Source organism: Pholcus phalangioides, unplaced genomic scaffold (assembly GCF_987345545.1).
Source record: "Pholcus phalangioides strain wild (caught in Gottingen) unplaced genomic scaffold, Ppha-v1.0 ptg000015l_1, whole genome shotgun sequence".
Taxonomy (NCBI): Eukaryota; Metazoa; Arthropoda; class Arachnida; order Araneae; family Pholcidae; genus Pholcus; species Pholcus phalangioides.
This window is the reverse complement of record NW_028301608.1, coordinates 75,241,376-75,262,217: the sequence shown is the minus strand read 5'-3', so window position 1 is coordinate 75,262,217 and position 20,842 is coordinate 75,241,376. Positions and strand designations below refer to the sequence as shown.

The 20,842-nt window shown below is 37.9% G+C and overlaps 1 protein-coding gene across 1 annotated transcript in view; it reads right to left on the bottom strand.

The window, feature by feature from the left end:
- ND-23 (NADH dehydrogenase (ubiquinone) 23 kDa subunit) overlaps positions 1-20,842 on the bottom strand; it is a 56,997-nt gene that overhangs the window by 23,851 nt on the left and 12,304 nt on the right. Inside the window, exon 3 of the mRNA XM_089244307.1 lies at positions 15,293-15,382. Coding sequence (XP_089100433.1) covers positions 15,293-15,382 — 90 coding nt within the window. The remainder of the gene's footprint in view (positions 1-15,292; positions 15,383-20,842) is intronic.

Sequence of the window (20,842 nt, the reverse complement as noted above, 5' to 3'; positions counted from 1 at the left end):
AATGTCATTAGCGAACCATTCTAAATATGCACAACTCAAATTTCGTAAACAAAACACATAAACGACGATTTCTGAGGGTTTGAAAAAAAATTCCAATAAAGGAAAAAAAACCGCGAATACGGGGGGCCGACTGTATATATATATATGCGTGGAATGTTCAAGTTCTTTATGGATGAATGTTTTAGATTTATTATGGTGAGATGATGGTGTATATATATACGGGTTGAATTTTCGAAAAGTGTTGTTTTAACTCAGTGAACAACTGTTTCTTATCGACATCTGTATCGGAAGCTGAGAACTTGCCAGGGAATTTGATTGGTTCACCATATACTAGTTCAGATGTGGAGCATTCCAGTTCTAGCTTGTATGATTAGCTCCAGCTCTTGCATTCTAGCTCTTGGACAGAGAAGAACGATTGGCAATACTCTCACCCAATCTGTTGAGAAACGGCACTTGATCGCTGCTTTAAAGATGAGGTGCTACCTTTCAATAGCACCATTTGCTTCTGGATGGTATGGAGTGGTACAATTTTGTTCGATCCCCAGTAGTTTGTTGAGAGATTGGAATAGATCACTCTGGAATCGTCGGCCTTGATTGGTAATAATCACTTCTAGTACTCAAAACCATGCAACACAGATGTTTATGAAAGCCTTAGCAACAGTCTCAGCAGTAATATCTGCTATTGGAAAGGCTTTGGGCCATCTTGATAAGTGATCTATGCAAGTGAGGCAGTATCAAAAACGTTTTGATAATGGAAGCAGTCCCACTATGTTGATGTGCATGTGGCTAAATCAAACTGTCCAATATGAGGGCTGATATGATGATGAATTTTTGACTTATGACAGGCAATGCATGTTTGGGCCCAATTTCGGATTTCCTTTTTTATATTCGGTTATATAAATGTCATATCTGTCGGTGATAATTTTAATAATGGATTTAGCAACCGGATGTGCTGGTTGATGAATAATTTTGAACACTTACAAACTATATTGTTTAGAAATATATGGCTGTGGTTTAGATGTCAAGGTGTTGAAAAAAAGTTGCGTTTTTCCAGATGGGGAAGGTAGCTGTTGAAGAGTAAGTGAAGATGGCATATTTCTGTCGAGCAACTGCTTCATTTCAAGGTAATTTCTCCGTGCTTCGGTGATGATGTCGTAATTCATGGAAGAAGGAAAAAGTAGGTCAACTCATGCTCATAAGAGAGCATCTGCTACCACATCGTTGTTTCCTTTGATATGAAAAAAATCAGTTGTAAACTGAGCAATCAAATTGAGTTGATATTTGTCAAGAAGAAAGCTTGTCGGCTTTCTGATTGAAAGCGAACACCAATGGCCTATGATCAGTGAAAATCGTGAAAGGTTTGCATTCCAGTAAATATCAGAAGTGAATGATTAATTTGAAAATTACCAAGAATTTGCGGTCATAAGCACTTTCACTTTTTGGTACAACTCAGTTTATGGGAAAAAACTCAGAGGGGCTGCCAGCTATCATTGATTTGTTGTTGTACCACCTGAGCCTATAGCTACGTTGCTGGCATCTGTCACAAGTGTGATTGGGGAAAAGGGCCTCAGATGTGCCAAAAGAACTGTATTTTTAACAGCAATTTTTGTGTCATCAAAACTCTGACGTCTACGTTATAGGTGCTTTATCGTGATATGCAATGGCAACTGTGTTGCCACCACTTTCAGTAAAAATTGATGGTAGAAATTGACCATACCAACAAATCTGTGAAGTTCTGCTTGTTTTTGGGTCTCGGATAAAAGTCAATGCCATCGACCTCAACTGGTAACAGTTTAATGCCTTCCGTGTTGACTGAATGTCTGAGAACCTTGATTGAACTGTATATGAACACATTTCAAAACCTCACGCAGATGAGAGATGTGCACTTCAAGATTTGAAGATGCAATTAACACATTTTCCAGATAAGGGAAACAGAATGAAGTCCACACAATATTTCAGCTATATAGCGCTGGAAGGTTTGTGCTGCATTTCTCAACCCGAACCAGAGGATGTTAAATTCAAAGAGTTCGAGAGGAGTGACAATAGCAGTTTTTGGTATTTCAGAAGCGGACAATTGTATTTGATAAACACATTTCAAGTCTATGGTAGAGAAGACACACTTACTGTGCAGATCCATAGAGAAATCCATAATATTCAGAATGTTATATCTGTCAGGAACAGTCTTCGCGTTGAGAGATTGATAGTCGCCACAGCATCTCCACAAATTGTCAGATTTTTTTACCATGTGGAGGGGACTGGACCACTGACTATTTGAAGGGCGCCATATACCCACGCTAATCATTTTATTGAACTTTGGCAGCTCGCAGCATCTCTGGGCATAATTGACAAGATCTCGCGTGAATTGGTACTCCTGCAGTTTCGATGTGATGCACCATTTTATGAGTTGCTTGCACTGGACTCAATGTTTCTTCCATGAGCTCTTTATATTCCTGTAATAGATTGTGGATAATTTCATGTCCACATGTCATAGTCACTGCAGGCAACACAGTTGGTGAAACAGTTGTTCCGGTTGCAGACCGTTCACCCCTATGGTCGACCAAAACTCAGTTTCCTAAATCCACTGTGAGTCTGAATCTTTCGAGAAAATTAGCACTGATTATCGTTCAAGACACATCAGCAATGAAAAAAGACCCACAGAAACGTTTTTCTTAATCTGAGATTTACTTTTATTATTTTCTTTCAGCATGTTTTTATTGCAGAACCGTTTGCCATGGTAAGCACGATTAGTGATCATGGTTTCTTTCCATCAGCGGCAGAAGGGGTATTACAAAAATGTCTACACCAGTGTCTATGAGAAACAAAAGCTTGCTTAGAGAGTCTGCGATGAAAAGGCGATTGCTCTATGGAACCGACTCCCTCATCGCCATCAGTTATTGGTTTGGTCATTTCCCAAATAGGAACTACATGGTTGCATACACTTACGGGCATTGGATCAGAATTCACAGTGATACCAGCAGAGATTGTTTCCAAACCTTGCGGAGTTTGCACCTTCGTGGCAGTTTTGATTTCACGGATGTTGTGGATTTCCGTGTTGTTCCCAATGCATAGTGCATCAATGTCATTGCAATGTCAATGTCTCTATTTTTGCTGTCAGCTGTTGAATGTCAAGTTGCTGTGGGTGGGAGAGATTTGGTTAAATATTCTGTACTTCTGCCTTTCTGCTGGTGCTGATGATCTTGTCAGCCATCTCTGATAACTTTTCCAAAGTTTCTGAACTTGTGAAGGGGATTGTTTGAGCTTGATATGGTAAGCATTTTATCCATAGACTTTGAAGTAATTCATCGTTGAGATGACCACTGTGGATAGATCCCACATTTCTCAGAGTAACGCAGAAGGTTGACAATCGCCCAGCTCGGCTTCATACATCAAACGTTGCAAGCATCGTTCATCTCTGGTTCAGCAAATTCAGCTTACAGGTATCTTTCTAGCATGTCATACATGTTTTCTGCCGGAGATAAGGTCAATCGCATGTGCCAAAACACTTGTATCCATGGCTGAGTGGTATTTAGTGGCATCAACAGTGATTTCACTTGCCAGGAACTGAGAATCAATTGTTGATTGCCAGGAACTGAGAATCAATTGTTGATTGCCAGGAACTGAGAATCATAGATGTGGTTTTTTGGCCCAAAACAGAGTGGCTTTGACAGCAACCCAAAACATTTCGTTGGTTGCTTGGTTGGATAGGACATTGTTGGTTGCTCCGGTGGATTGGACATCATTAGTTGCCACGATCACCAACTTTAATTTCACAAAACAATATAAATCAGTGTTTCTCAACCTTTTCCTACCCACGGACCAATAAAATGACTGAATGTGGTCTATGGAACACTGTTTTATATGGGGGGGGGGAATAGAAGGATATGTCAAACCCCCTACTCCCTGAAAGGAGAAAAAATAGACACATACATAATCATAGGATTATGTTTACCACACTAACATATCAATTTCGACCTGTTCTGAGTGAAAAATATCAGGTTAGTCCCCTTCTGATAAAAATTTCTGACTACAAAACAAGAACATTAAGCGTCATTAATAATATGGTAAATATGAAAGGGCGAGCTTTTTGAACATGAAGAAACATTAAAGAGATTTTATCTGTATCAAACAAGTCAAAATACTGTACAGTGGAACCTCCCATAACTAGGGTTGCCAGGTTTTTTGATGCATGGCAGTTTTTGACGGTTCAAACCATAGTTCCCCAACCTTTTTTCATACTGCCCCCTTCTTGAATTTTTTTTCTCCCATCGCCCCCCAACGCAATCTAATCCATAGAATCCTATGTTATACCTGTAGCTTCTACTGCCCCCCATAGGCGTAAACTTATTGAAAATGTTGGGGGGGCTCAGGCTCTAATGGAACCTCGTTTATACGACGCGTCGTATAAATGCGAAAGCAGTACTGCAAAACGAACTTTTTCCGAAAATTACCCCCCCCCCCACCTTTTTTTTACAGACGTTTCCGAAAAAAAAATTTGTGAAAATCTGTCGTTTTGATTCAAAATCTTATGCTTGAGAAGAAATATACTTATAATACTATCATAACATTACTGTTGCTCAAGCAATTCTTCAATTCAATAAGTCTCAAGCAATTTTACGGTATTCATTTCAAGATTTAACCGAAAAAAAAGTGTTATTTAAACGTTATATAAAACGTCCTTTACTTGACAGAGAACACCGTTACAAAATTATCGAATGTGGGGGCGACAAAAATCCCAGTTACAGCCCTGGCTATCAGCATACCGTAGCCCGTTCAATAATTATTTCAGTACATGTCAAAAGCCATTGAACACAGGGCCACAACTAGGGAGGAGCAGGCGGGTCTCGTGCCCCGGGCGCTAGACCGGATGGGGTGTAAATTTCATTCTAAAACCTCTCCTTCAACATTACAAGGGGGGTTACCCCGGGTAACCAAGCATCTAGTTGCAGCCCTGATTGAACCAGTCAATCATCTTAAATTTTATTACTTTTTCAGTAAAAAATATGCATGAGAAACTACAGTCGATCCCGCTTAGTTTTTCCGCTTACAACGTTTCTTCATGATGGGTTTTTGAAAACCGTAAAACACTGTATTTCAGTGACACGTTTTCACCAATTGAAAAATTATGTGATTCGATTGATAGAAAAGGTGTTTTCCAAAGACTTGGGAGTTCGAATCGAAGTGAAAACGTCGATTAATTGAAGTGTATACAGGCAGGGCCCTGGGTAAAGCAGGAATTAGGAGGCTCTTGCGACAAGAGTCAAAGATGTTAATTGGTCAGTGAATGTATGTTGTTTGAATTTCGGGGGTCAAAGTTATAAAGGCTTCATTTGCCCATGAAGAAATTAGGCCCTGTATACAGGGATAATGTATAGAAATGTATAGCAACTGAAGCAAAACCTCGTACAAATAAGTAAGGTCAGAAACGTAATAGGGAGATAAAGGAAAAAGATAAATAGGGAGACAAAGGGTTCCATTACATTTTCCTAAATACAGTAAAATCTCCACAAATGATCACCTGTACTCAAACACAAATATGCATCAGTGGCCGCCTCTATTCGGCGTAAAATTTCTATAGTGGAGCCCCGTACGCTCTCCTCTTATATTCATTTATCGAATTTACTGATTTATTTTCTTCGAGTGGGTGCGGAGCCCCCGGGAAGTGTACACGGAGCACCGGTTGAGAACCGCTGCTTCAGTGAAAAGTTTCCCAAACTTTTTGTGTTCCATAGCTCTTCTTTAAAAAAAATTTCTTTCTCATTTCTCCCAACTCAAGCCCACCCATAGGATCCTATACTAAACCCATAGCTTCTATCGACCCTTTGGACAATTGCATCGACCCCTTTCCCCAGGGGTCGATATTTCACACTTTGGAAAGCACAGCTTCAGTGGCCATTCTTGGTTATTATACAACTTAATTTAATGAAAGGTCACGGGAAATTGACCTTTTTATTTTTGATTTATTCATTTTTTTTTTTTTTGCACTATTTATAAATTTGTTATGATTAGTCCTGTTTGTAGCATTTATATAAATTAACCTCTTTTTAGCATTAATATGTGTATAAATGTATGTAATTGAAGAATTTTCAGAATAAGTGCAAATTTTCAAGTTGTGCGGAAGATTAATTAAATTTTTGTAATTTTTCAAATTAATATTGCTCATAAATACAATAAAAGTTCGTTATAACAACAGCTCACAACCACAAGAAAAGTTTTCGCTGTAACGTAGTTCTCATTATAAACGAATTTTCACGTTTCGCTCTGTAAGAACATAAAATTATTGAAAATTGCTGCTTTATCTGCATTGGGACGTCTTTGAGATCATTTCGTTCTAATATTAACGATTGAACGGAACTCTAGTCATGTGAAATTGATTTTTGATCTCAAATCAGTTGATTCTCTAAGAGTATAAGACGTTTTCCATAGAATTTCGTATCATCAAAGCGGTTTAGATGACCAACTGAACAATTAAAAGTCTGAACTTATTACATTCATGCTCACTTCCATGGATTTATGGATCAGTCAACATCGTCTATCGAATCGGAAATTCGACATTTTCAAATAGTTTGGTTGTTCAACTCCAAGGACCTTCTAGCTGCAATGGACCATACCCGAAGCCCGGGTGCTTTATTTGCTTGTCATTTCTTTTTTTTCAAGTAAAAAGAAGTAAAATCTCAGGAGAAAAATCCGCCCATTTTTGACATTATTCATGTTTTGTTACTTGTGTGCACGTGTAGTTTGCTTCTTTTTCGAGCAACTTTTTCTTTCTATTAGTGAGCAGCTACGGTACTAATAACTAGAAATTCCTAAATAAAATACATGTAGAAATCATTTGCATGGGAATGTTTTTGCAAATGAATATGCACCGAGATAAATAGAAAAGATGCATTTAAAAACGCATTTCCGTTTTTTGCTTGGTTATTTGTTCTTTAGCACATATTTTCTCAGTTTTAGTTCATATTTAGCCATTTTTTTTAAGTGGAAAATTCGGGCTCTAATTACAGGCGAATCCCGTTTTAACGAATACCGTTACAGCGAAAATATCGTTTTAACGAATGGTTTTCTAATCCCTCTAATAAGTATACATAGGAACAATGCAAACAATCTGAAATTTCTTTATAACGAAGTGTTTTCTCCGGTTTCTTGGACTTCGTTATAACAGGATATTCGACTGTATAACAATCATTTAATGTATTGTTACCAAAGTGAATGTGACAAGGGCGTAGCCAGAAATTTCGTTCGGCAGGGGGGACCAAAGTGATAGAACAATAGATTTGGTCATCTTTTCCCCTTTTTTCGGTCATTTTCTCACATTTCGGACGAGGGGACCAGACCCCCAAGTCTTCCTCTTCGCTACGCCCTTGGAATGGGACTACCCCTGAGCATGAGCGTACCCAAGAAAACCAATCTATTGGGGGGGGGGGGCCCGGAATTTCTTCCAGAGAATTTTTGAGTTGGTGCCAATTTTCCAAAAGCATTTAATTAACAAAAATTTATTTGATTGTTGGGGGCGTAGCCTTTGCCCTTGAGCCCCATTCTAGTTTGATCACGGTCCAAGTAAAAATATACTTTCATTCTCTCTCTCTCATTGAAACGAGCACAACTCCGGTCTATCGCCATAGGCAATTTATTCAGATCTACTCATGCCGTAAATCTGTGTATATCCTCCCAGGATCCCCCAGATCTCATGAATCCCGAAATCCCCTGGGCGGGGTCATGAAAATGACTATATACAAAAAATATATTCAGAACAGTATATGCATCTTTATTTATTCCAAGGTTGGACAAACCCCAAGTGCCAGGTCACCATGGTGACTGGAAAATCTGTATTCGCGCCTAAAATTTTGTATATGTGATTGCTAAATCAGAATCTAGTGATGGCTCAAAATTTTCCGATTTCATAATTGTCTTCCAACATAGAAAGGAGCAGAGCCACAACTAGAGAAAGCAGGTAGGTCTGGTGCTCCGGACGCTGGACCAGAATGTGAGTCGAATTCACCCTTTAACTGCTTCTTCTACATGCAAGGGGCGCCAAAATTCCGAATTGCCCCAGATGACAAAGTATCTAGTTGCGGCCCTGGGAAGGGGGTCATCAATTCCCAGAAAGGTTGAAAAAAGATTATTTAAGATACTTTTCTCGTGAAAAAACCATGCTTGGCTCTTACAAAATTTGGCTGGTGCCTAAATTTTTTAATGATTTTTGTCGAGCCCTGTATTTATTTATATTTTATGATACAGTGTATATTTCCCCCAAAATCAAATTACATGTCACTTATTTAAGATTTATTTTACTCTCATATATTGAGTCATATATCAGGTTTTAAATTAGAAAAATAATAATTTTTTTAGTTGCATAAATTTCTTATTAAAAACTCGATTCAAATATTGTCACTTTTACAAGTATGCAAGCCAAATGGAGTTTAAATTTTTCTTAAATAAATTTTAAATATGATTGAAAAAAATAAAACATGGTAAGTTTTATTAATTTATTGATATGTCTAACAGAAAAAAAATATTTTATACTACGCTTTATTGATTATAAGTATTAGAGGGCTGCAAAATCTAGATTGTTTTTGAAGATTCTGAATAAATTATCATTAAAGAAAATGTTTAAAATGCATGGATTTATCAAAAATGTGTAGCTATATTTAATATTGCTTACTTTTTCTGTCAGGAAACTGCGCGGAATCACGAGGAACTTTTCCGTTTTCTTGTAATACAACATGTTTTACTAACAGAAGGTTATACTGTACGTGCACAACCGAATGTGGTCCACACAAACCATCAAATACTGTGGAACTGTCCATCTCAACATTTGTGGGGGGGGGGGGGGTTCAGTGGAAAAACAAGGAGTTTACTTCAAGTGGCTCCAAACACAGCTATTCTTATATTCTTATTTTGCAGAATCACAAACTTCGTCTAGATTTTTCTTCACCACCGTAATTTCTTTATATTCCAATTAGGATCATCTATGTCGGCGTCCTTCACGGATGGCCATCCATTAAGCACAAAAGCTTTTAAAGCCTTGACCGGCGGCGTCAAGAAGAATGTAGTTTTCAGGATCAGAAGGGGGGTCCCCATATGGACGGATGCCTCCAGGTGACATATTCCCCACATAAGCGACACGCTATACACTCCCTGTCCTTCTAATTAGGAAATGGTGATTGTATTCAGTAAACCTGCATTGAAGCAGCCGAAACTGAACCCTATTGAAATGCTCTTTGTCAGCTGCAGAAGGTGCGGCCCCTTGATCATGAAAAAAAAAAAAAAAATACATGGAATAAAAAGCCTGCCAAAGATCCCAGGCTAGAAGCCCTTCTCCAGTATGTGGGAGTCCATGGCCGTGCTTATAGCTCGCTGAGTGCCCCCCCCCCGGGAAACACGGCACTAGATGCCACGGACGGGCTGTAACTAGGAGTGAAGATCATTTTATTGTCGGGAAGGGGGGGGGAAGCATCGAAATGCCTCCTTGAGATCGACTGTGATGCCGCAAGATATTTAAAATTTCTAACAGTGCTGCGAACGTAAACAGGGTATTTAAAACCCCCTCTTTGCGGTCACCGGCTGGACAAATAGAAATTCGTCCGTAAAAAAGAATTGATCGGGAAAGGAGGAACCCTATTAAAACCTTGAGAATAATTCTTCATTTTGAAATAAACACAATTTTTTGAATAACATAAGTAAGAAATACTACATCCTTTTTAGAAAAATTCCCCAATTTAATTTGCAATGGAACATAGAAAAAATTACAGTATTTTCCGATAAATAGAGGTCGCATCCTGTAAAATGGCCGGAAAAAAGTGTTTGTGGAAAAATCGCCACTTTTTTTTTTACATGTCACAGCTTCGTGTAAGGCCGAAACTCACTGTACTGACGTGACGTGATTATTCCGAGTCTAGGTGTGGAAAACGTATCCATGCGATTTTTTTGTGGGGAAGAGGGGAAGATTGAGCCAGCTCTCCAAAATTAATAAGAGGGGGGTGGGGGAGTCTCGATCCCATTGGCTTAAAACAAGTTACGATTTAATGCACTTAACATACGACTTAATACAAGTTACGCTTACGACAGGTCCAAGCACTTCCCTGTGAAAAATCGGGGTCCTCGCGAAAGATCTGTCCAAAAGCCCGGTCCAACGGAGACAGGATCATTTTAGTCGTGGAGGGAGGGAAGAGTATGTAATTTTTTCACCCTCTCCCCACTAAAAAAAACGATCGAAACGATATTTTTCGTTCTTCCACCCCCCCCCCCCCCCCAGAATTAGCAGTCCCCACAAGAATTCCGCCTGTGAAAACTGCCTTCTTCCCTAGTTCCGGCCCTGGCTACCTAAGTGTTGGAGTACTGGAAACAGGGCTGGGGGGAGGGGTCAAATGTCTAGGGTGCCGGACCAGAGGGGGGACGCAAATTTCACCTTTTAACCTCTCTTCAACATTTATTGAAATACCGTATTTAAAATTTCTATATAAGAGTGCTGCTAACGTAGATAGTTTGAGAATCCCTGATTTATAAGGAGGAAATTTCATATTCCTAGTATTAGAATGCAATGGTACCCGGCTCAGGGGGCTTTGAAATTTTCCATTCATTTCTTATTTTCTTTTTTTTTTTGTGTGTTAATTTTATTTTACTATTATTTATTTGATTCCCCTCAAAGGCACCGGAACCTAGGAGTGGAGGATATTTGAGCCCAAAAAATTTTGTAAGGTGGTTGAGCCCCCCCCCCAATAGTTTTCAGAAGAACAATGCAGTGCGTCCTCTGTTTCCTGCGTATGTGCTTCATTTCAGTGCAAGCAAGAGAAAGGACCCCCCCCCCCCCAAGTTATCTACACTGGTGCCTTCAGGCACCACTCTGGGAGGACGCAATTTAGGATGAATGGATGCTGGATTGATTGGGAGATAAGACTACTATTGTCACAGAACAAGTGCGTTGAGATTCTGAAGAAAAGTAAAAAAATAAAATTTCGAGCAGATGGATTTCTACTATTTAAAGAAATTTTTTGTCAAAAAGTTTTTTCTGAGCCAAGTGTGAGAAACATATCCACGCGAATTTTTGGGGGGGCCGAGCCGGCTCTTCTAAAATGTTGGGGGGGGGGCTCGGCTCGGGCCCACGGGCCGGATACAAGTTTACGCCTATGTTCTACCCCCACCCCCAATCAAATTTTGTTGTAAAGGGGCTCGAAAAATGTTTCGGCATCGATCCTCAAGATCTGTTATGAATGGGCATTTAGAATGTGCTTTTTTCCCCAATATTTTTCAAAAAAACATTGGGGGGGGGGCCTAACTGTTATTGGTCCTCCCGCATATACGGAACTCATGCGTGTACGAAGGAGAGGGAGAATGCATTGCACAATGGTTTTTTTCAGTAATTACTGGGAGGCTCAGTCCCCTTACAAAATTTATTGCGGGGGGGGGGGCTCAAATGGCCTCAGCCTCTAGGTTCTGGCACCTATTCTTTATAGAGTGTAATTTATTTCGGTTTCAATATCATTGCTTCCCAATTTTCAACCTTCCCCCTCCCCCCACCATGCATCTTTGGGCTTATTTTCATGTTGGCGCCATGGCCGTCCTCCGGTCGCAGTGAAGAAAAGAAGAGACACTCAGTTTTTGCCACAGGCAAAGAAGAAAGAGCCCCCTCAACACCTCAAAGAATCTTCCTCTCAGCCGTGCCTTCTGGCAGTAAGGATTGGAACCGATGGAGGGTGCAATTGGGGATTGAACGGCAGGGAAGAAATGAGATAAACGTATTGTCATGGAACAAGAAAGCCAAAGACCATCCAGATTTTTTAAAAGAACTAAAATTTTGAGCAGATTGTTTCCATTAACTAATTCATAATTAGGACAACTTTTGGTTAAAAAAAAATTTTTCATCATTGCAAAATGAATAAGCCATATTCATACGAATTTTTGGGGGGGCTGAGCCGCGTCTTCAAAAATGTTGGGGGGGCTCGGGCCCATGGGCCCTATAGAAGTTTACGCCTATGCTGCCCCCTAGAACATTCCATGCCCCCCGGGGGCATTAACACCCACATTGGGAATCAGTGGTTTAAACCGTCACGTCAAAAACCTTAAATATTGCTTTTTATCTAAAAATTCTTGTTGAAAATACACACATGGATTGCATGTAATGTTTAAAGTTATGTTATACGAAGAATAAATACCTAATGTGATTGTAAAATAATATTATCTGCTCTGGACAATTATTTTGGACAATATATACATTTTCCTGCAAACAAAAGTAACTATACAAAAAATATCTTCCATTCTCAGAGGATACAGAGTTGTTCAAAATGTGTGTTTAGAGTAATTATTCACAATAGTTTTAAATTGAATAGAGTAAAGAAAAAGGAACGAGGTAGGGTCAAATGACACCTTGGATTCCTTGCCATGTTGTTATACACAGAAGAGCCAAAAAAACTGGTACACCTGCCTAATATCGTGTAGGGCCCCACGAGCCTGCAGAAGTGCCGCAACACGACATGGCATGGACTCGACTAATGTCTAAAGTAGTGTTGGAGGTAATTGACACCATGAATCCTGCAGGGCTGTCCATAAATCCGTAGGAGTAAGAGGGGGTGGAGATCTCTTCTGAACAGCATGTTGCGAGGCATCCCAGATATGTTCAATAATGTTCATGTCTGGGGATTTAGGTGCCCAGCGGAAGTGTCTAAAGTCAGAAGAGTGTTCCTGGAGCCACTGTGTAGCAATTCTGGACGTGTGGGGTGTCGCATTGTCCTGCTGAAATTGTCCAAGTCCGTCGGAATGCACAATGGACATGAATGGGTGCAGGTGATCAGACAGGATGCTTACGTACCTGTCACCTGTCAGAGTCGTGTCTAGACGTATCAGGGGTCCCATATCACACCAACTGCACACGCCCCATACCATCACAGAGCCTCCATCAGCTTGAACAGTCCCCTGGCGACATGTAGGGTCCATGGATTCATGAGGTTGTCTCCATACCCGTACACGTCCATCAGCTCGAAGCAATCGGAACCGAGACTCGTCAGACCAGGCAACGTGTTTCCAGTCCTCAACAGTCCAATGTCGGTGTTGTCGGGCCCAGGCGAGGCGTAAAGCTTTGTGTCGTGCAGTCATCAAGAGTACACGAATGGGCCTTCGGCTCCGAAAGCCCATATCGATGATGTTTCGTTGAATGGTTCGCACGCTGACACTTGTTGATGGCCCAGCATTGAAATCTACAGCAATTTGCGGAAGGGTTGCATGTCTGTCACGTTTAATGATTCTTGTCAGTTGTCGTTGGTCCTGTTCTTGCATTATCTTTTTCCGGATGCAGCGATGTCGCAGATTTAATTTTTTACCGGATTCCCGATATTCACGGTACACTCGTGAAATGGTCGTACGTAAAAATCCAAATTTCATCACTACCTCGGAGATGCTATGTCCCATCTCTCATGCGCTCTCCACGTTCAAACTCACTTAAATCTCGATAACCTGCCATTGTAGCAGCAGTAACCGATCTAACAACTATGCCAGACACTTGTTGTGTTATATAGGCGTTGCCGACCGCAGTGCCGTACTCTGATTGGTTCCATATCTCTTTATTTGCATACGCATGCCTGTACCAGTTTTTTTGGCTCTTCAATTAATAACAAATCATCTAACCGGTTATATAACAACATGGTTTCAAATTTACTGTTTTTTCTAATACTCAACAAGCAGTCACAGAGCCCTAAAAAGTTTGCACAGAGGGCCAAGGGCTATGCGGAGCTCCGGTTAAGAACCGCTGCATTAGCAGATAAAGGGTTAAGCAACGATGAGCATGGATCAGGATTTTATTCAGTACTTGGCAACTGCGGAATGTATGCCAATAGAGTAGTGTTTCTCGAAGTGTGTGCCGTGGTGAGCTGGAGATATTCATTTCTGTGCTGATTTATGCTTTGAAGGGATTCTTTTATACCAGGAAATATCTACCGCAAACTATTCTGGGGAGCCACAGATGAATCATGGATTGGGCAAGGGAGCCAAAGGTGGCAAAAGTTTGAGAACTACTTTATTGAAGGGAAGAATTATTTTAGCACAATCCAAATATCTAGAAAAATAAGACTCTGGAAAGATGTGTTATATAGGATGTCTGCAGAAAACATCAGTGCTGTTGCATGGTGGAAAAGAACATGCATTGGAATGAATTTGGCAAAATTTGCGTTCTGAAATTGCTTCAAGAGCTTTCAGAACCTCATACATATATACAGCAGAAAGGAGTTGTCAATAGAAAGACGGGGAAAATTGAAGTGTACAGCCCACGATATTAAACTTCAAAAGCAAGGAAATGGCTGAATTGCACAACTGTCAAAGAAATATGAGTGACACAAAATTTGAGTGCATGTTCATTGAAGAAAATAATAGCTTTCCCTGTATCTTTTTTAGAATGAAGGTGATTATAAAAATGACTTCCTTTGGTTTAATTGTTTGCTTTGAACTTATTTCTGAAAATTTATCTAATTTTGAAAAGTTTAATTCTTCAAAATCTCCGTAATAAAAACTTTTGAAACCTCTCACCATGACCAAGAGAATATTCCAACTAAAAGCAGCCATTATGAGGTGATTATTCGAAAATTTTTCTTTTAAATGTTTATGAATTATATTTCATAATACATATTATGTATTTGTAGGCCTATATAATTTAACACATACAAAATTAGTAAAATTGTTTTCATTATTTAAAAGAGAAATGAATGTTCTCAATTTTTACATCCAGGATTATGTTCTCATTCTCTGAGAATATTCCAACCTCTCATCTCTAGATAAAATAAAATGAATCAAGTTAGACGAGACATCTCAAGATTGCTGCTGTAAGGGTTAGTGAATGATTCATAAGGATGCCAAATGTTGCAGTTTCTTTTTTTTTTTTGTAATAAAAATTAATGGTATGCCTAAACAGACTTGCTCCCATACAGCTCTGACACACTGCTTATGTTCATAATGATCTATCTTATTGTACCGATACATAGGAAAGAGAATGTGTAAAAAATTATATCCAACAAACACATAAGATCCAGGCCAGTCAGAGCACCTTCTCTTTCTATAAACTCCCTCTCCAGTTCACAAATTTATCAATAACTTGCTGCATTTGCGCTGTACTTTTCATGGATCTCGATGTTAATCTCTGCCCACATCACATTTCGAGCCATATAGGAAAGTGAATGATCGATATAATAATTACTTAATTATCTTAAATATTTATTTCTATTGAGTGACACAACAAAACGCACGCATGCTGCACAATCGTAAAATTATGCTCATTCATTTAAAAAGTAATTGTTTAATTTTATCTCGCACCAACCTTTCATTATTTCTGTAAAAAAAAGGAATTGTGCTGCTCTGTCCGTCATACTTCTCACACTCATATCAGGATCTCGATCACTGACTATTTCTATAATGAAATTAAAACATGTTGAGAGGATCATCATGGCACATATTCAACTAATTAATTTTCTTAGGAAAACACTGTATTAAACAGAATCAATTTATTATACAATGAAATAAACCCAGGCCCGTCATTTGGGGGGGGGGTGTCATTTCCTCCCCCCCTAAACTAAGAACTAGTTTACACCCCCCCTGAACTAAAGCTGGGTAGGGGGGTCATTTCCCCCCCCCCCCCCAGCTTTAGAAAATACACTAGGAATGGTAATGGATACATTAAGTATATGTTCTTTGCCCCCCTCCCCTGAAAAAGTTGAAATGACAGTTCTGAATAAACCAGGGTTGATAAAAATAAAATAAAAAATTACATCAGATTTTTTAATTTAAATGAGATGTATGTATTTTTAAATTTTCATCTTAAAATATTAACTTATGTAGAATAAAACAATCTAATTTTTATTTTAACAGTTAGTGGTTTAAGTATTGTGTCTTTAAAAATATGTTGGAACAATATTATTAAATTTTACCAATTTTTCATATACTATTGAACTTGATAAATAATAAAATAAATGCATAGTCACACATGGAATAGACATTTATGCATAAAAGGAAAATTATTGTTATAAAATTTCTGTTATTTTATCCTTTATTAAGTCCACGGTTGATAAAAAAAATTATGATTTTTTTTTTCAAAAAAAGCAAATAAATTAGTTTTTTTTATTTGCATCAGATTTTCTTTTTATTTACTCATTTTAATTCCAAGTTTGGAAAGCTGACTTATAAGGGGTATTAAATAGTTTTCATAACATTTATAGTTTTTATTTCAACTTATAGACCATATTAAGCTCTAGTGATCTTGCTTATAAAAAAATCTTGCTGGCACACTAAATTTTTACTACAGTATTGAATTTTGTACTTGATAAAAAAATCCATATCATATTATGCAACTAACATTCATTAATTTAATCAAGTATTCCGGAGAAAAATCTTAAAATATTACTACGCTACCACAAACTTTTCTTTGAAAAACAGCCACCTTGTATGAAAAAGTGTTCATTACAAGCAATGAAAGATATTCTGTTCATCATGTTGTGTTACAATTATTCCCACACATAGTACCTACTTATACAAAGCCTGTAGTAAATTCCATTCCATGAATAAAATTCCATCTATACAGTTATAATGCTCCCTTTAACTACTTCACTTTCTTTATGGGAAAGAAAGTTCTTGAAATAAACCCTACCTAGAAACCTCTCTTTAAAATTTTCGTATCTTCTGAGAAAAACTCTTTACCCAAAGAAACAAAAATATCTTTTCTGTTATTCATTATCTCATTTATTTATTAATGTGTAAATAATTAAAATATGAAACTTTACTTTTATTACATCATACAAGTTAAAAAAATCACATTATTCGAAATTGTTTGAAATATCAAAAGTACCTGATTCAAATCAGTGATTTTCTTTTAAAAATCATGTGATTTAAATTGAGATACCTCGAAATAAACACAATAAAATCATATCAATCTGTGGAACCCAGATACTCATATACCATATTTCTTACAAAGACTCTTACCAAGCATGCTTTGGTCCACATGAATAAAAAACTCAGCACCTTCTGTACTAAACGGGACTTAATAACTCCTTCTTATGTTAAAAGACATATTGTAATAAAATCAGAAAATTTTGCATCATCCTTGGATTTAGCAATCACATATAGAAAATTTTAGGTGTCAATCCCAATTTTATAGTTGCCATGGTGACCTGGGATTTGTCAAGCCCTGCTCTAATGTAAATATTACCGTACATATGCTGTAACCATCTCTCATTGAATGTTATGTATTTTAAAAACATGTCTATTCAATCTTGGAGTCACATGCCCAGATGTGCCAACTTTTGAAATCCAGAAATCCGGAGATTCTCCCGAGGGGGGTACCCCCCCCCCCCTCGACACTCATAGACTCGATTAAAAAAAAATTCATAAAATTTTTTTTAAATAAATTAAGACAAAATTACATTCTTCCCCCCCCCCCCAAGGCACGTTCTGCATCGCCCCTGAGAAGAATATAATTCCACGCCAGTCTTTCCATGCAGAATAGAGAAATCACACCTACATACTGTTAATAAAGTATGTGTTTCCTTTCGTGGATGCTATCAGTGATTGATAATCTTGGGTATATGAATTCTTAAAAGCTTTATATTTAGCTGTATATAGCTTAAAGTTTTATATTTTCATTCTGAAGATGTTTAATCGGAAGAAACGTTTTAAAAAAATTCAAATTACAAAGCTGCAGACGAAAAAACGTGTTTACCACACGGCTGTTAATGGAATACAATAACGATTATACAGGAACATCGGCAACCAAAATCATGCCCCTGATAAATGATTGCCGATAAACGCTACGAAAACGAAGTCTTTGCCAGTTGCTTAAATGTGGTCACAAAGACTTTTTTTACGGCTGCTTGATGAAAATGACTACGGCTGTCCTCTACGGGTGTTTTCCCTAACGACGACGGTAATTATTGACGCCACGACAACGTGAAATCTAATTTTTTTGCCAAAATCCAGAGAAATTTTAACAAATCCGGAGTCTCCCGCCTAAATCGGGAGAGTTGGCAGGTCTGCATGCCTCACCCAGGACCAGAATTAGGGTCCAGACTGGACCAGGGCCGCAAATTTTAGGTGGAAACAAAGAACACCGTTATAAAATAATCAAATTTTAACTTGGTGGTGGTGGTGGTGGGGGGGGGGGGTTACAAAACTATGTTTGCCCTGGGCAGCATAATAAGAGAAAAATCCTAGTTATGGCTCTGGCCTCACCTGCTATAACATATCGTCCCCCTCATGCCAGAAGCATGAATGTGCAAGTGTCATTTCCCTAAAATGCTTTGTAACATGCATTCCAATAGGGGTTCATTCACGTTTCTGGCAAAACCTAGTTTGAAAAAAAAAAATTAAGAAAGAAGCCAACCAGCTGATAAACCCAAAAGTGAAAATTTAAACACATATGCTTCTAGTATTGGGGGGAAAGAAAATATATTGAATCATAGCATAGCAGCAGACAAGCGAGGTATCACATATTATAGACTTATTTTTCTATGTAAATGAATGTTGCAATGGCTTTTTGTTACATGACGTGTTTGGCAAGGCCTTAATTTAATGTTCTGGAATCAAATGAAACATACAAAGGTTTTTAACAGCTGGCTGATGCGAAGATATATTTTGAAAAGAGAGAAAATTCAACTGCTCCCGAGGAGAATCGAACCCACGTCCTTTCACTTTCCGGGTGAACGCCCTAGACCACAGAGGCAATGAATATCTCAATCTTTCCTTGGAGCTCATTCTTTATTCGTTGCCTCTGTAGTCTAGTGGTCTAAGGTAGTGTTTCTTAACTTTTTTCAGCTCGTGCCCCCCTATAGATCACATTTTTTTCTCGTGGCTCCCTGTCCTATCTAGGGGCCCCTCCACCCTCATCCAAGAGTGAGATATTTTCTATTTTTTTATTATGAATGAAATTTTAATAAATTAGTTCAATTTCTGGAATCCTGGCTAGGCATGGATTCAAATGATGGATAATCATCTCGCCCAGGAGTCAAATTATATGGTATAAAACAGTCTGTGTAAAATACTGGACGATCCAACGAACCTCCATGATAAATCGACCCTCCCAACACATCAATCATTGCTCTGGCGGCCCTCCATACTTAGCTGGAAATAACAGCTTTCACATGAAAATCATAGTACCAGATCCCATATAGTGCAAGTCCCCCTCCCTCCATTATAGACATGAAGACAAGGGTCATGCCAAAGCCTCCTAGAAGTACAAGCCGTAATGTATCACTTCGCCAAGGTTGTGACGTCACAATCCGGGTCCTTAGCGTGGCTATTTTGGATGTTTTTAACGAAGCACGCCACGTGCATTTATCGTCATATTTAATTTAAATTCTTCAAGTTTTTAATATTTATTTTATTATTTACTTATTGTTATTGCTTTTTTATTTGTTGTTACACATTAGCGGGAGAAATTTCGTTTAAATAATTGTAAAAAGGAGCCGAGAACTTCGATAATCATCAGACGACAGGCGAAAAAAAAGTATGTAGCTATTTGTACACACACAATTCAGTCAATACATTTGAAATATTTATTTTTTCTGACTTTATTTTGCGTAATTAATTTGAAAGTAGATATGTTCGCTGCTGTTTCGTGTCGGAATTTTATTTCCTCCTGCATTGAGAGCAGTTTTTATCCACTTGTTTAATCATGGGAGCACATTTTTCAGATCTAATATATAAACATTTTTTTTTAATATTGAGTAAATCACATTTCTCAGGTCTATAATTAATTAAAAATACAAATATTAATGTGCTGAGCGACATGAAATTTAATGAAGGGATAGGCTACTTTTTAAATAAATAATATAGTTTGCAAATTCAACTTGAATTTTAAACCATTAAATTTAAATGTGAGTCATTTCCCTGTGTAAGCATTCTTGCACTATTCGGAATATTTTATAATTCAATAATTTTGTTGCCTATATGCTGGATATTATAAATACTACACCTATAATATTTTAAACTTTCTTTTAGGTGTCTCGGTGCTGCTGTGTTTGCAGCGGTAGGTCAAACTGCAAGGGGAAGTGAAAGACTGAATGGAACCCTCGTCGTACTTAGAAAGGAACGACAAAGTTACCAATTAAAAGAAAGTCACCAGAGGAAAAATATGAAATCAATGAAAAGCAATTCAAAGAGTGTCACTGCCTCGCTCGATAATCATCTTGTAGCTGAGTCTTCTTATGAGTGGTTCCTAGGAAAAAACTCAGAGTACTTCATGGTAAAATCAGTGAATTTATCCTTTCTGCATGAATAGTTGGAACTGAGTTTTATGAAAGCTGCCCGGTATTACTCAGAAATGATATTATGGACATCAATATTTTATTTCACCAATCCAGCTTCATATCGCTTTGGGAGGAATTCAAATAAACTGATACTACCTCATGCATATTACTTCAAGTATTGCTACAAAAAGTAGGTGTCCTAACGTATGGTACAGAATTCAAACGTGAAACATCTAAACACGAAAAGTGCTGAAGTTGTGAACTTCTTGAAATTGAAAAGTTAGTTGGTTTGATAATGGCCAAAATTTGTGTAATTATTTTAAGCTTGGAACATTTTATAAGAAAGCTTCAATTAAAAGTTTGACATCAGTATAATATTCAAAGGTAAAATATTCAAGGTAAGAGTCTCATGATTGTATCAAAATAATATCTAAAGTATTCCTGAATAATTACATAAAAACTAAAAATGATAACTTTAACACCAAATCTTCAATTAAGGGGTCTCGTAACATTGTGGAAAACTATGCTCTAATAGAAATATCATTAAAAATACTATTTAACCATAGATTTATTCCAAATTTTTTACACATGTTTTTGATTGTATGTGCTATCTTATGCTGGTATAAAATTTTACA